The sequence below is a fragment of the Liolophura sinensis genome, chromosome 7 (genome assembly GCF_032854445.1).
Source record: "Liolophura sinensis isolate JHLJ2023 chromosome 7, CUHK_Ljap_v2, whole genome shotgun sequence".
Taxonomy (NCBI): Eukaryota; Metazoa; Mollusca; class Polyplacophora; order Chitonida; family Chitonidae; genus Liolophura; species Liolophura sinensis.
Genome location: NC_088301.1, coordinates 59,657,543 through 59,672,492, shown reverse-complemented (window position 1 = coordinate 59,672,492; position 14,950 = coordinate 59,657,543). Strand labels below are relative to the sequence as shown.

General features: G+C 39.4%; 1 protein-coding gene across 4 annotated transcripts; it reads left to right on the top strand.

The window, feature by feature from the left end:
• The first annotated feature begins 934 nt into the window (after positions 1–934).
• LOC135471196 (monoglyceride lipase-like) lies at positions 935–11,617 on the top strand. 4 transcript variants are annotated; one of them, XM_064750306.1, is made up of 8 exons: positions 935–1,169; positions 4,228–4,334; positions 5,973–6,109; positions 6,404–6,514; positions 7,151–7,240; positions 8,245–8,297; positions 8,808–8,970; positions 9,712–11,617. In XM_064750306.1, the coding sequence occupies exons 1-8, from the start codon at positions 1,075–1,077 to the stop codon at positions 9,835–9,837; spliced, it is 882 nt and encodes a 293-aa protein (XP_064606376.1). In that variant the 5' UTR covers positions 935–1,074; the 3' UTR covers positions 9,838–11,617. The 4 variants fall into 4 exon arrangements, with proteins under 4 accessions (XP_064606376.1, XP_064606375.1, XP_064606378.1 ...); XM_064750305.1 differs by lacking the exon at positions 7,151–7,240 and adding an exon at positions 6,813–6,902 and having other exon boundaries at positions 937–1,169; XM_064750307.1 differs by lacking the exon at positions 7,151–7,240 and adding an exon at positions 6,813–6,902 and having other exon boundaries at positions 1,048–1,169; positions 1,961–4,334.
• Positions 11,618–14,950: the final 3,333 nt, after the last annotated feature.

Genomic DNA, 14,950 nt, shown 5'->3' with positions numbered 1-14,950 from the left:
TCTAACACTAAATATGGTACAGACAGTTATCACTGATGAAAGTTCCCACTAATACTTGATAAGACAGTATGATGTCACGAGTGGAGATCAGTGTTAGTGAACGGGTTTACTCATGGAGGTAGAATATTTGTTTATTTTTATTGGTGTATACGCCATACCCAAGAATATTTCATTTATGCAACAGCCGCCAGCATTATGGTGGGAGGAAACTGGAAATCCACAACCATGGAGTTAGTATAGATTCAGTGTACATGAACCCCCGTGGTTTAACCTAGTGATGTATCCTAGATTTTCTGGGTGAGTTGGCCTACTTGGGTAAATACATGTAGGCCAGTGTAAGCTTAAGCATGCGTAGCGCTATTCTCGCTGCATGTTGTTCACCATGTCAATGTTCAACAGCCTGGTTCTGCTTGTAGAAGATGTTCTATGTTTTCCAGAACTTTGACGGATCACTTAGTTTGCAAAACTTCACTTTGGGATTAATGAATAGGCAAGCCTACCATTTTAGTACCGGTACCGTGCCGAATTTATTCATGTCAGTCCATTTCGAACATAATATATCAACAATCTGATAATACATTTAAGACTGAAATCTTTTTGTTCCTTTAAATGTTCTTTTAAGAGCGTATCCCAAAATAAACTCACTTTCAAATTCTTGAAGACCAACAAAAATTTCAAGTACCGGTACTTTAACTTTTTTACTTATCCTTTACGTGAACAGGGTATTCTGATAATTTTTTTAGTGAGCCCCCCATTTCTGAGGTAAGACATTAAGTGGTGACAGGTGTTCAGAGAACGTCGTGAGTGGAAAGCGGTGAGAATAAAAATGTTAAACGTGTAATTTGCACGGGAGGATGGCGTCATAGCGATATTTTAACCACCTGTTATGATGAAGGGAGATAACTTGTAAAAAAAAAAGTGCTCTCCCCAAACCGATGGTGAACAAAACCAGTCATCCGAACAGGCAGTGCGAAGTCCAGCTTTATGTTCGGCTGGGATTGGAGTGGGGTTTTTTTTTTTCATACCAGACACATGTACACTACTGGCTGAGCCCACGTAGACAAGGGGGGCAGTATGGCTATCGCGAAAGAAAGTGGCTATTTCACCAATTCAGACGACACGAAAATTTTCACTCATGTTTGGAAGATTGAAGGAGACTGGAAGCCGAAGTAAGCTACATGTGGTTCAGTTAACTATACACCACTATGGAGTAGGGTAACGCTTCGGGGTTTCGTTGTTCCGGGGATACTTGCATTTGTAGTCCAAGATAAGTTAAGCTAAACTGGACTTGCTTAGTTAGGTTTCTACGGGTTGAAGTCCAACGACTGTAAGCCTAGCGGTACTGTGTAAACAAATTGGGTACCAGTACTCCATATCATATATAACAGCAGGCTGTGTATATATACATTATATCTGCACATTTAGTTCCCAGCGCGACACAAGACTGTCATTGTGAATAGGTGTACATTAACTTGTGACTTTGACTCGGTGTACCGATCATCACACGGTGAATTTAATTAAAGATAGACAATATACACACTTTAGACTTTAGTTCAGTAAAAATATGTTAAGGTCTACTTTCAACTATTTCTGATATTTACCTGCAGAAATGATTGAAAATAGACCTCAACATAACTGAACTAACACATTGACAAGTACATCACATACTTGGGGGAAGGCTGTCTGCATACACGTTTGACCATTATAAGTCCTATAGTAAAACATTCCTGTTGAACTCCTATATTATTATTATTGTTATATGATTGATGTAAAAAAAGTAAGTAAAATATGCCTATTAGTGGATGGAAGTATGCATGCTTACATGTGTAAGCCTTCAGGTGCCTACTGCCGACCGCTCAGAATGAGCACGGCCCCCGGCATTATAACTGTGTCATATTTTTGGTGGACTGTAGGATAAATGGATGGTCCTTACTATACTTCTTTACATTTTTGTTATCAGTAGAGCTCACCATGCACAGGAGCTAAAGACCCAACTCTGCTCAACTTGACTGTTGTGTCGGATCCTGAGAGGTTGTACATGCGAAATAACAATGCAACTGATCTGGAGTCGTACTCCAGTCCTTGCGCATATGGCTGTCATCTTGAAGTTGTATGGCCTTCGATGACTGGGTCTAACTCTGTATGACCAATTGAGTTGGGTCGCATCTTAAGCTGTCGTGTATGCCAAGCTTAAGACTCAATCGTGGTTGTATGTATTTCACCATAGCCATGTCTGAGCTTCTAGTATTGATCGAGCAATGAATGCCTATACATATCCGTCAGTAACCTGGTCAAGCCATTGAACTAACCTAATTAGGGACAGGTGTTTTGTAAGTCATTTACAGTATCGTGAAATGAATTAACTGAAGTTCCATAAATATAAAATTCTTTGTGTTAGTTCATAATTTGTTTGCTTGTTGAAGTTGTTTAAGCTTTAGTTTGTTTAGGTTTATTTCTAGTCCACCCACTACAATGCTGGCCACTTTCTTATAAGTGAAATATTCTTGATTATGGCGCAAAACTCGAATCAAATAAATGAATATACCACAAAAGTACTGGTTTCAAAATAGAGAGGACAAGTTGAGCGGCCTCCCTCACCCTGGGGTTAACATGCCAGCAAAGCTTATTGACTGACTAAAGTGATTGCGGCCAGTTCATGTCCAGCTCATGCTCATGCTTTCTCTCAGTGGAAAGTATGCCATCAACCTGTGCATGGTCGTGGATTTCTACCAGGCTCTTTTTGGTTTCCTCCAGTTATAATGCTGGCTGCAGGTGTATGAGTGTAAAAACCTTCTACACTGTAAAACACCAGTCAAATAAATGAATCCAATGCCATTTAGGTCACTACTTTATTGGGCATAGAGCTAACTGAAACTTATATTAAACATTAATTGTAACAATTGGACATAAAATTTTGCAGAAAAAGATGTTTCACTAATATTTATGGTTATCCTGCCTTGTTTTTGCAAAAACATGTTTCCGGTAATAATCTTCCTCTTTAATTTGTATTGGCCAGAAGAATGTACATGATTGAGTGTCGTAGAACAGAAAGGACGGACCTGTGTACATGTACTTCCTTTATAGTTACAGTAGATAGAGTGTTTGCAATTATTACAGAAAGCACTATAATTACAGTAAATAACATGCTGCTTGATAATTCAACTAATATCAGATGACATAGGAAACTGACCATATAGTATGTCATGTACAACCATATTACTCAGCTGTGCAGGAATTCAGCTAGTGAGGATAAATACACAGTGAGTCACAATGCATATTTACTGCCATGTAATAAATCTCCAATTTTCAGTTTTATTATAGTTTCAGGACAAGGAAAAGAAAGTTCACATTGTACATGAGTCTCATTGCCTTTTATGTTACATTTTAGAGTAAACCTTATGATGTTTATGGTTGTAAACAGGCATGATCATATCTTCCCTTTGAGCATGCCATCTTCTAGTTAGTCATACCTTCATTTGACTGTATGATATGAATTCATGTTTGTCATATTTTCATTTGTCTGTATGACAGGAATTATTGGTGCAGTGACCTCAAGGAATGAATAACATGCACCAGTGTCAGTATTTTATGTTTCAAAATTAACTATGACTCCTCATAGTTATGATTGGTAGGCTACAGTGTTTTAATGTTCTTGTAGATAATACAACCAGTTCCCCTAAAAATTTGCAAGCTGAGTCAGCTTTAAAAAGTGAAAAAATTGTTGACATGTATATAATATTAGGCCAAGTGTGCAGCTTACTAGCAAGGGACTGGTGAGTAACTGCACATTTTCAACATCAACTTATTGAAAATAGCAAATGTTTTGTTTAAATTTTATCCTCTTTTTAATTTAAGCTTTGGCTAAGAACACTGCAAGACAGATTGTCGCATAAGTTTCTGCATTATACATAGCCGCAAGTCATGTTTTGCACCTAAAATACATCTTCAGTAAACAGTTTCCATCACAATTACATGTGGCTTATTTAATATCAAATTCCATATACATTATAATGCTATAGCAGTTAGGTTAACTGCTGTTATTTATTGTTGCACCCAGAAAATATGGCCTTGGGTTTAATTTCAAAATAGGATTTTTAGTATACAAAGTCTTGTACACAGAGATTCAATGCAACCAACAGGTGTAATTATGTAATGGCATACATTTTGTTCTATTTTTTGTTGTTTTTCTTTAATGTGTAATTTTATTATTGTTTCTTCCTGTTTCAGAGCTCTTGTGTTTATTGCCCATGGAGTCGCAGAGCACTGTCTTTGGTACACCAAGGTGGCTGAGATTCTTGTGAACATCGGTTGTTTGGTCTTCTCCCATGATCATGGTAAGTGTTTTAGTGTCAGTGGGTGACAGCTGCCTGTGCACACCTGCCACACGTCATAACGGTCATTTATACAGCAGCCAGTGGTTCCAGCGCTCCTATATTTCCTATATTTTGCTATTTTTTTTAATAGGATCCTATAAATCTCCTGTTATTTGGAAAAAATTTCTATATTTCCTATTTTTTTTTACATTGGCACAAAAAAATTATTGCCGCATGTACATGTACGTCTGCGTGATTGACTGTAGGGCGTATTAAAGCTTATAGTTTTTAGCAAGCCAGGCTTGGTAGCTACCCTGTTGTTATGCTGATAGTCTATCAACATAGATGATGTCAAAGTTCTGAAGGCTGGAAACAGAGAAAATGGCAAGTATATTTTATTTATCCATCAAGGAATTTCTAAATGGAAAATATTTGTTGAATAAAGGGGCCTCCGTGGCTCAGTTGGTTAGCGCGCTAGCACAGCGTAATGACCCAGGAGTCTCTCACCAATGCGGTCGCTGTGAGTTCAAGTCCAACTCATGCAGGCTTTCTCTCTGGCCGTACGTGGGAAGGTCTGCCAGCAACCTGCAGATGGTTGTGGGTTTCCCCCACATTTATGTTGAATAAATGTACGATTTATCATTTCTCTATATTCAGTTAAAATATAATTCTCAATGAAAGTTATTTTAGTTACAGATCAAGAAAGCCAAAACATCTAAATAGAAAATAATGGTAGGATAAATGCATGATTCATCATTTCTTAACATTGAGCTAAATTGTAATTTAGTAGTCATTGTAGATAGAGGCAGCCAATCTAGACATGGAGGCAGCCAGTCTAGACATGGAGGCAGCCAGTCTAGACATGTGGGCAGCCAGTCTACACATGTAGGCGGCCAGTCTAGACATGTGGGCAGCCAATCTACACATGGAGGCAGCCAGTCTAGACATGTGGGCAGCCAATCTACACATGGAGGCAGCCAGTCTAGACATGTGGGCAGCCAGTCTACACATGTAGGCAGCCAGTCTAGACTTGACGGTGGCCAATCTAGACACGGAGGGGCCAGTCTAGACACGGAGGCAGCCAGATTAGACACGGAGGTGGCCAGTCCAGACACGGAGGCAGCCAGCTAAGACATGGAGGCAGCTAGTCTAGACATGGAGGGGGCCAGTCTAGACACGGAGGCGGCCAGTCTAGACACAGAGGCGGCCAGTCTAGACATGGAGGCAGCCAGTTTAGACATGGAGGGGCCCACCTCCCCACCAAGTCTCCTCCCAATCTAGCCACTCCTCTAAAATCTGATCTGTGATCCCAAACTCTTGGTTGGTCTAGCCCGGTCCCTGTCCAATTGTAGTTTCGGTCTCTTAAGTTTTGATGGTCTTCTGCAAGTCAAGACTGGTGTCTAATTCAAACCAGTTCTTATCTAAATCTAATCTACCCAGGTGTCTCAGAGAGTGTACCACTTCCCAAGTGCAGTTTAGCTCCTCCTCACACTGACACAGTTAAATCTTGGGCCCATTTTGCCAAAAGCATGTAATGCTACGTTAAGCAGAACTGCTGAAGCAATATGTCTGTAAAGTGTTTATGGCCATGACCATTATGATCCATCAGTATATCCTGTATCTTTAGGAGTTGATAACTTTCTGCTTTTCCTGTTTCAGTTGGTCATGGTCAGAGTGAAGGTGACAGAGTTCACATTGAAACGTTTAGTACATACATCAGTGATGTTTTCCAGCATTGTGACAAGAAGAGGGACGAGTATCCCGGGCTGCCATTGTTCATGATTGGACATTCTATGGTGTGTTCATGTGGATGATATAGGATACCAGAAGTTAAAGACGTACAAATTTTTACTCTGTTTGCTTCTCTTCAAGGTTCACCTCTGATGTGTATTCTCAAAACCATTAAAAGAAACTGAAAGGATTTTCAAATGTAATTTAGGCTCTTTCATGTCATTGTAATACTCAAAAAGTAAATGTGATTGATTTTTTTTAAAAATCTTAATGAACTTGCTCCCCTTTAGGGTTCTTCTAACATTTGATGCCTTATTTTTTTATGAGTATTTGCCAGTTCGGAGAATTTGTTTCTGCAGGGTGGTGCCATAGCTGTGATGTGTGGACTAGAAAGAGCAAAATACTTTGAGGGTATTGTGTTAATAGCTGCTGCCATTGTGGCCAGTCCAGAAGCCTTGTCACCTTTCAGGGTAGGTGGTCAATTGGTCACTCATTAGTGCAGACAGCTTGCACTAACATGGTTGTCTCTAGTTTTCATGAGTATAATCCTAAAAACTTCATGGAATCTAAAACTGTTACTACTTATATATCAGACTGAACAAAATGACATCAGGTTTGAAAGAAAGCTTATCTGAATCTTAATTTGTAGAGTTTAACTCCAGTCAGTTTCAAAAAGTATCTTAAATTTACCATTTATTACACACTATGTGATTCAGATTTCAAAACAAAGTACTCCCTCATATAGACTACAACTGATATTCTTTGCAGCAATACATGGGGAAATGGGTTGCTCGGATATGCCCACAATTTCCAGTGATGTGTTTAGATAACAGTGGTGTCAGCAGAGATGCTGCAGCGGTAACAATTCTGATATGTTGGTGTAGTGATTTGTTGGTGTAGTGATTTCTGCCTGAACTCTTCCTATGCTATTATCTTGTATGCACGTTGCACTGGTATGGGTGGTAAATTGACACTTAACTCTATACTGACCGAGTGTCTTATTAACACTAACACCACCTGTTTTGTGTTAAAGCATCAAATGGTTGAATGCGTTATTTGTGCCAAGGCTTGAGGCATGAGTTTGGTGACTTTTCCCTGCATTTCAGCTGTACCTGGCTACACTGTTGTCGTGGTTGTGGCCACAGTGTCCTGTGGGTTGGATGGCAACAGAGGTTGTAACTCGCAACTTACAAGTGGTAAACTCCATTCCTGTTCTGAAGTCTTACCCCTCATGGAAAGAGTTTTGACATTTAAAGATAGATTATTATTTGCCAGGTTCACGAAAAGCAGGAGCACTACATGTACTTAGTGTTAAACCAGTTTGTGCGGCCATTAAGCTTATTGATATAATTCACTTTAATTATTATGAACTAATCAGCGTGTAATTGAGTTGGCACCATATGAAATAGTCATCTTGTTTTTTGTTGTTTTTTTTTTTTGTTATGCCTGTGAAATTGGTTGGGGGGGGGGGGGGGCAATAAAGGGGACTGGGGGAACTGTAATGGTAGTGTGGGAAGAGGGGACAGTCAGAATAAAAGAAGTTGTTAAAGCATTAGTATTTGTTGGTGTTGGACTAATGACATTGGTAATGATATATGATATATTTCTTCATAAATTCAGTATTAACAATAATTTTAACATTCCATATTGCACATACAATATTTTTAACATCTTTCTTCTGTTAATGACCTTTCCACCCCTTTGTTTTGGTTTACACTCTGGTGTAGACTTTTGTTGATTATCTTGCCTGTTGTTAAATGTGGAGATATATTATTCATGCATCATGCACAGTGGTGAGGGTTAACTCACTAGAGCAGTTACATGTACATGCTGTTGTTTGTACTCTTTGAAGTTAAAAAGACACTGTTCATGTTATTGCTTTTGGTGTACTGTATTTAGATATACTACTACATATACAAAGCCTTTTTGTTGGCTTCAAAATTAGGGTTACATTCAGGGTCATGAGTATGCCTGTCCTGTTGCACTAAATATCCTGTAAGAGTGTGAAATTACAACACTATCACTGTATATGAAGAATTCACATATTAACTAGTATGGAAAAATAATAGAGAACAATCTTCCTGCATTTTAACTCTTGTTCATATTAAAGATAAATCATTCCTTTTTTTTTTTTTTTTTTCACTTCTAAACACATCTATGATCTTGTATGTTATCTAAATGTGCATTTTATATCCCACAGGTTGAGAGATATAAAAATGACCCTCTAGTTTGGCACGGTGGTTTGAAGGCAAAGTAAGTTAATATAGTATTAAACAAGGGCAAATTCAAGATAAAAGCAACATTTCACAACAGGTCAAGTATAAAGTATGGGCTGAGCATGATATTGTGTAATTTTGTCAATTAGAATAATGGAAGCAGCAAATGCACACAAACTTGAATCTGTCCTCCCACCCACCACTTCTGAGTGTGCCGCATCAGAGATATTCATAGAGATACAACCCTCCTGTCTGCAAGTCTGGCTGCACAAGAGTAGGGTTTTGTGCCATCTTTCACTAAGTCATGGTGTTAAAAGATCTGAAGGATAGCTGTCTAAATGGAGATGCAATGTTAGTGTGAAATAATACATTTCCTTCAGTAGATTAGTTTTATAATTTCACTTATAATAGTTTTATTGCTTACCTGAATGTCTAATAACCTTTATACTTAAGTGAAGTACATTTGTTGAGGGTTCACTTCATTTTCCCCCAGTTAAATCAGTTTTGTTTCCAATCTGTTATTCTTTCAAAATTATTCTCTCCACAGATGGGGATTGTGCATGCTGGATGCCATGAACCGCATTCAGGAGAATTTCGAGCAGATTGAGTGGCCCGTCCTTATTCTACATGGTGATACTGATAAAATAGTGGATGTTTCAGGAGCTACTCTGATGAATGAAAAAATAAGAAGCAAAGATAAAACACTGAAGGTATACAGCAAATATATCTAGTGTAATAAATTAAATATACATTATGGTTGTTTCATACAAATCCAGTTGTATTTTAGCGTTATAACTGGCATGGTTTAGATCTTAACATATTAAAATATTTAACATTGTTGATTTACCGTATATCTGTATAGTACTTTGTATCCCTAAAAAGTCCATGCTGGTGAGGGCTACTTGTTAGGATTATTTTGTTAAAAACCGAAGCTTCAGGTGTTCAAGACATACTCTGTGTGTTCCTGTCAAAAGTACCAATAGAGGTGAAAACATTCTAAAAGCTGCAAACAAACTATTAGGTATTTAATAACAAAGGCTGTTACACATTAAATATGGTTCATTTAATTTGCCTCAATTCAAATTTATTCACATTTTTTCAGAATTGATTTTCATGCCACCTTCCAATGTATCGCATTTCTGGTATAGCTTTGGGATTCCATGTGTCGCAAACATGCACAGTCATAATCAAATTGAATTTAGCACAATTGAACCATATTCTCGTTCAAATCGAATTTGTAACCGAATCGGATTTGTCCATAATCCTATTCAATGTGAATCATTCTGTTTTGGTGGGTCAGTGGTGAACCAAATTTTCAGCAGATCCCCTAATCCCCCATTTGGGGAACCCCCGTGCTCACCTGTCTCCAGTACAGTTAACATGGGGGAAGGTAAGGGATGATTGTCCACACGAGAGCGTACGGTGTTACAGTCATAGTCTCATTTTTTCAGGTATATACTGGCTTTTATCATCAGTTGCATTCCGAACCAGGAGAAGACGGCGAGCGAGTTAGACAAGACATTAAGGAATGGATAGAACAACGCATGAGTCCTGTGGTACAAAGTGAAATAAACTGATCTGTCAATGTAACCCTGGACATTGAGAACAAAGGCGTCTTGCTAGCAACCGATATAAGCATGCTGTTAAAATGGGAGATCATTGAAGTACCTTGATTGTAAAAGGTTCATCGTGAAGGGAAAACACATATGACATTACTGATAGAGATAGATTTCCAAGATTATATATTCTGCAAACAGTTTCGATGGTAACATTCGTATTGAAATATCCAGAATACCCATAGTCTGAATAATGCTTTAATGATGAGCATTAAAACCACAGCAGTATATGTGATTCTAAGACGACATTTTTTTCTTTTTTTTTTTTTGGTGAATGCAAAGAAGAATTGTTCGAACAAACTGATATTTTATAATATTCAGTGTATTGTAGTAGGTGAACTTTTGCATGGGTAGTGGTGAACTTTTGCTTGGGTAGTGGTGAATCTTTGCTTGGGTAGTGATGAACTTTTGCTGGGGTAGTGGTGAACCTTTGCTTGGGTAGTGATGAACTTTTGCTGGGGTAGTGATGAACTTTTGCTTACATAGTGGTGAACTTTTGCTGGGGTAGTGATGAACTTTTGCTTGGGTAGTGATGAACTTTTGCTGGGGTAGTGATGAACTTTTGCTTGCGTGGTAGTGTAACAGTGGTGCCATTTTGTGTGTGTACATGTGAGGATACATATAATCAGCAATAGATCTGTATAAGTAGAGATCAATGAGATATGTTTTTGTAGATAATATTGTATTTAATTAGTGGACATGTTTCAAAAGGATCTTTTTCTTTTTTTTTTTTTTATTAAACATTATTGAAGATCACCTGCTTCATTAATCAACTTATGATATCATTTCTGTGTATTATATTAATATTAATATATATATATATACATATAATGTTGAAGAATTGGTTGTGGTTTTATATATGTATATTGTGTACAATTTTGTTTGAAAGTAACAAATCTACCTCATTTTTTAATTTCTGTATTGTTGTCTGGTAACCATTGCCCCATTTTTACGTAAAAACATCAACATGTAAAACTTCTGTTCTTCATACAATTTTAAAAAATACATAATATGAAACATAAGGCATATTCACATGTGATCTGTTGCAAAGCAAATTTCACTGAGGCATTCTTATTTCACACACTCATGTCAATTAATGAAACCTTTTACCCTTCTGAAATGTCAATATTCAAAGAAAGTTTGCAAATGTCTTACACAGCTGAAAATTTTGCCATGAGCTTTATCACAGTGCTTTATTATATTTGTGTCGTAAGTTTTAATACATTGTATCTCAAGCAAACAAAACCAACATGTTCTGTCACATGTGTAATCATTTCTGATATTAATATGTCCATAAAATGGAAGAACTGAATTGTCACTATGCAAATCTCAATTTCTCCAAATCAATGCAACGACATGTAATGTCAAGCTTTAAAAATTGCTCATGTAAATTCCATTATGCGTGGTATTCTAATGAGGTGCGGCTCTATTGCATCTTCAAGAAAATTGCATCTTTAAGGTCTTTAATTTATTAAATTGTGAACATTATGCCAGGAAATGTTTATAACGTTCATTAGCAATAATCTGTAATTAACTCAACATTATGCAGAATATGGCCTCCTAAGGGGAGATAATGGTCAGTTTTGGGGTGAATTACTGGTCAAATTGTATAACTTGTGATCAGTCAAACCTTTTCTCATTATAATTCCACATGTCTTTCAGAAGACATTTGATGATAAATTAGGAGGATTAATTGATCTTGTTCAAATTAATAAGTTTACATTTGTAATACATTGTGATAAAAAAATACTTTCCAACTTTGTAAATAGTATCAAATGTTGGATTTAAATAGTTCTATTTTAATACAAGTTATTTACTAATTCATTGTCATTAGGTTTCTGAAATAAATTTTATGAACTTTTATTATGTGCTATGTTTTTGTTTGTTTTCTCAAATTCTAAAATGTTTATTTCTTAGTTACTAAAATTTTTTACAATTATTATTATTTTTATTATTACCTTTTGTGTGTTTGTTGTTTTTCCCTGTATCGGAACTTAAACATTGTTTGTGATAAGAGAATTTATACAATGCATAAACAAGGAAATAGAAAGAAAGAAAAAAAGAAATAAGATAAACATGTTCATTCAAGAAAGAAAGCCAGTTCATTGTAAAAATGCCTCCAAATGTGTGGAAAGGTGTAAAATGATGGGTTACATGTACGTCACATATTATTTCTGATCTTGGGAGCAGTACATGGCTTGGTGGTCAGGTCTGCAATGCCCCCACCGCTTATGAAAACGGGGACAACACCTCTGAAAGGTTAACTGCAACAGCACAGTTACAATGAAATCCATCCCCCAATCATGCAAAGTTAGGAACAGAGAATAACACATGGCGGCTTGGCACATTACCTGCCCCGGAAGAATGAATGTTCCCACTCTCGTCCAAAAGATCATCGGCCATAGCTATGAAAATAAAACCCTGCCCAATAGATTATCCAAATCCCTACCTAACACTGACAATCGCAAAGGTTTGTGGGAGGCCGAACTAAACGACCTTGTGTAGCCAAGGGTAGGCGAAACATGGTCTCCAAGCCCAGGCCACCCGTCCAGGAATCCTCGGCCATGGGGCGGGGTCTCCGATAAGAGCCCCGCACCAACGGAAGAGAACCACAAGGCGACAACTGCCTGTCTGAAGATCCGACTTCCCCTGAACAAGATACAGACAGAATGAGGTCCGAGGAGTCAGGAGGATGGGGGGGGGGGGGGGGGTCCGGGAGGTCCTCTAGTGATCTCACCAAGACCCCAAGGGTCGCCGCCAGCGGGGATAGCGGGAGCGGGGACAGTAGACCTAGTAACTCGTTCGCTACCCGATAAAAGTTCATGTCTCTTCCTCGTAACCTACAACGAAACTACGCGGGCTGTCACACAACCGCAAAACATCATGATGTAACACATCGTTTCGGCCATGCCCTACAACCCGATTTAACACCAGTGACAATACCTCCAGAGCTAATAAATGGCACTATGAAAATTGGACACAATGTCCTACTCCGTCCAGCCTCAGCCCCGAGATCCCCTCTACAGACCAAATCTCAGACAGGGAAAGAACGCTGAACCAGCATAAGATCATACGTACGTTTCTATCTTGACTTAGCCCCAACTGTTGCCTTGCCTCCTTGTGGACTCCTCAACCGGTCATCAACCAGGGCCACCAAGAATTCGACACCCCCCAAGACTAATTCCACTGGGAAATCGACCTCTCTCCCTAGCACACTGCGCGTATATCCTGTCTTTCGGTGTGACCATAAAGCGGATAGCCATCCCAAACAAAAGCAAATCTTCGTCCCAATGACGGTTATCGTGCTTCAAATAGCAACGAATGACCTGTAGCAATAAAACAATTATATCGTTTGAACATGACCTATAAGGCGTGGTTCCGGTCTTAGATATCTCGAACAATTCGCAGAAAGCCACAAATAACGCCCCATCGAAATTACGCCCCCTGATCAGTATGTACCTGTTAGGGAGTACCCAGCCGACACACAAAATCCTCTAAAAATGCCCTAGCTATCAACTCAGCGTTCTGGCTGGCTACGCAAATATCTCGCCCATTTAGTGAATTGGTCGACCGTAAGCAAAATATACCTATTCCCCCTAGCGCTAACTTGGAATGGGCTGAGAATATCTAAATGTACCGGTTCCAGCGGCACTCCAGTGTGATATTCGCCCAACACCACTCTGACATTTTGGCGGGGTTTCTCGTTACGGTTACAGGTTGAACACGTACTAACAAAGCCAGTGCAATCTGCGCTCCTACCGGGCCAAAGGAAGGACGAACGTAACACGTCTTTAAAGTCCATCAACAATCGCCGAAGAACACCTGTTTACCTGTCCGCTATTCACTAGCTTTGGTATACAAGTCTACATAATATGGCGGCAATACATCTCTGTCGCCCACTATTTTCTGGGACCTTATCGCTTTCAGCCACAACTGTGTCGACTTCTACGACACAAGCCAAAACTGTCCCTGGTCTAAGGATAACCTCTCGTTCTCCCCCATTAGTCATCTCCAAATGTACTGAATCGGGTTGGTCTGTAATCATCCGGGGAAGCAACCCCTCTACTGCGCAGATGGTTCAACCACATACTCCCCTGACCTTTTCTCGTCATATAACCGGTTAAGATCACCTTACTCAGGGGAGGGGGGGGGGGCATATTACAGTGCAATCTTTCACCATTTCCCGACGGACTTCTAACCTATGGCCAGCAGAGTTCAATATACATGTATGTTGAGCATGCACAATTTTATCTCCTACCACTTAACACATTCCCGATACAAATCAACCACACAACCATGAGCCGTGAGAAAATCAAACCACAATCACATAGAATCTTTCGATGCACCCGGACCTCCGACGGCACTCCCGGGCAAAATGGCCTCCCTGGCAACAAATAAAACATTGACAATTGGGACTAAATGACCTGATACGTGGTCGAACATTGCCCTTAATTGAAGGTACCCCCCCCCCTCACCCCTGCTACCTTAGGAGCCCTGCCTATCTTTCCAAAACGGTGGCAAGGGTGGCAACGCTTCCGATGCACTTGCATTAGCCCATCCTCCAGAATCATGGGATCGACTCAAAGCCTTCATTATCAAATGCATCAAATCATCCCAAGTCGGTCGACCCTCGGGTCCCATTCTAACTGACTTAGCACCCTCAGTGGACTTTGGCACCCCAACCTCTTTTACACCTACATCTCTCTCCAGCATTTTTGCCACATCCTCTAAGGATCTGATCTACGGATAAAGACAGTATCATATCCTCAGCGGCCCCGGAATATCCCACAGTGGCCAAAACCAAATTGCAATCGGCGAAATCTTCTAAGGTCTCTCCCCCTACCTTCGCCCCTGAGTGAACAACCGCCGACGAACTGCCTTGGGGGATCACGTTTACCATAACGCCGTTTAAAGTTTTTGAACAACCAATGAACATCATGCCGCGCTCCACGTTTCCCTGGTCATAAAACTCCCCAGCCCTGCCTCATAAACTTTCTTTGAAACGCCCTTAACCTATCTCGATCGGGACAATTTATATCACTTAGTAAACACCAGCCCTAGGGAACGAACTTGC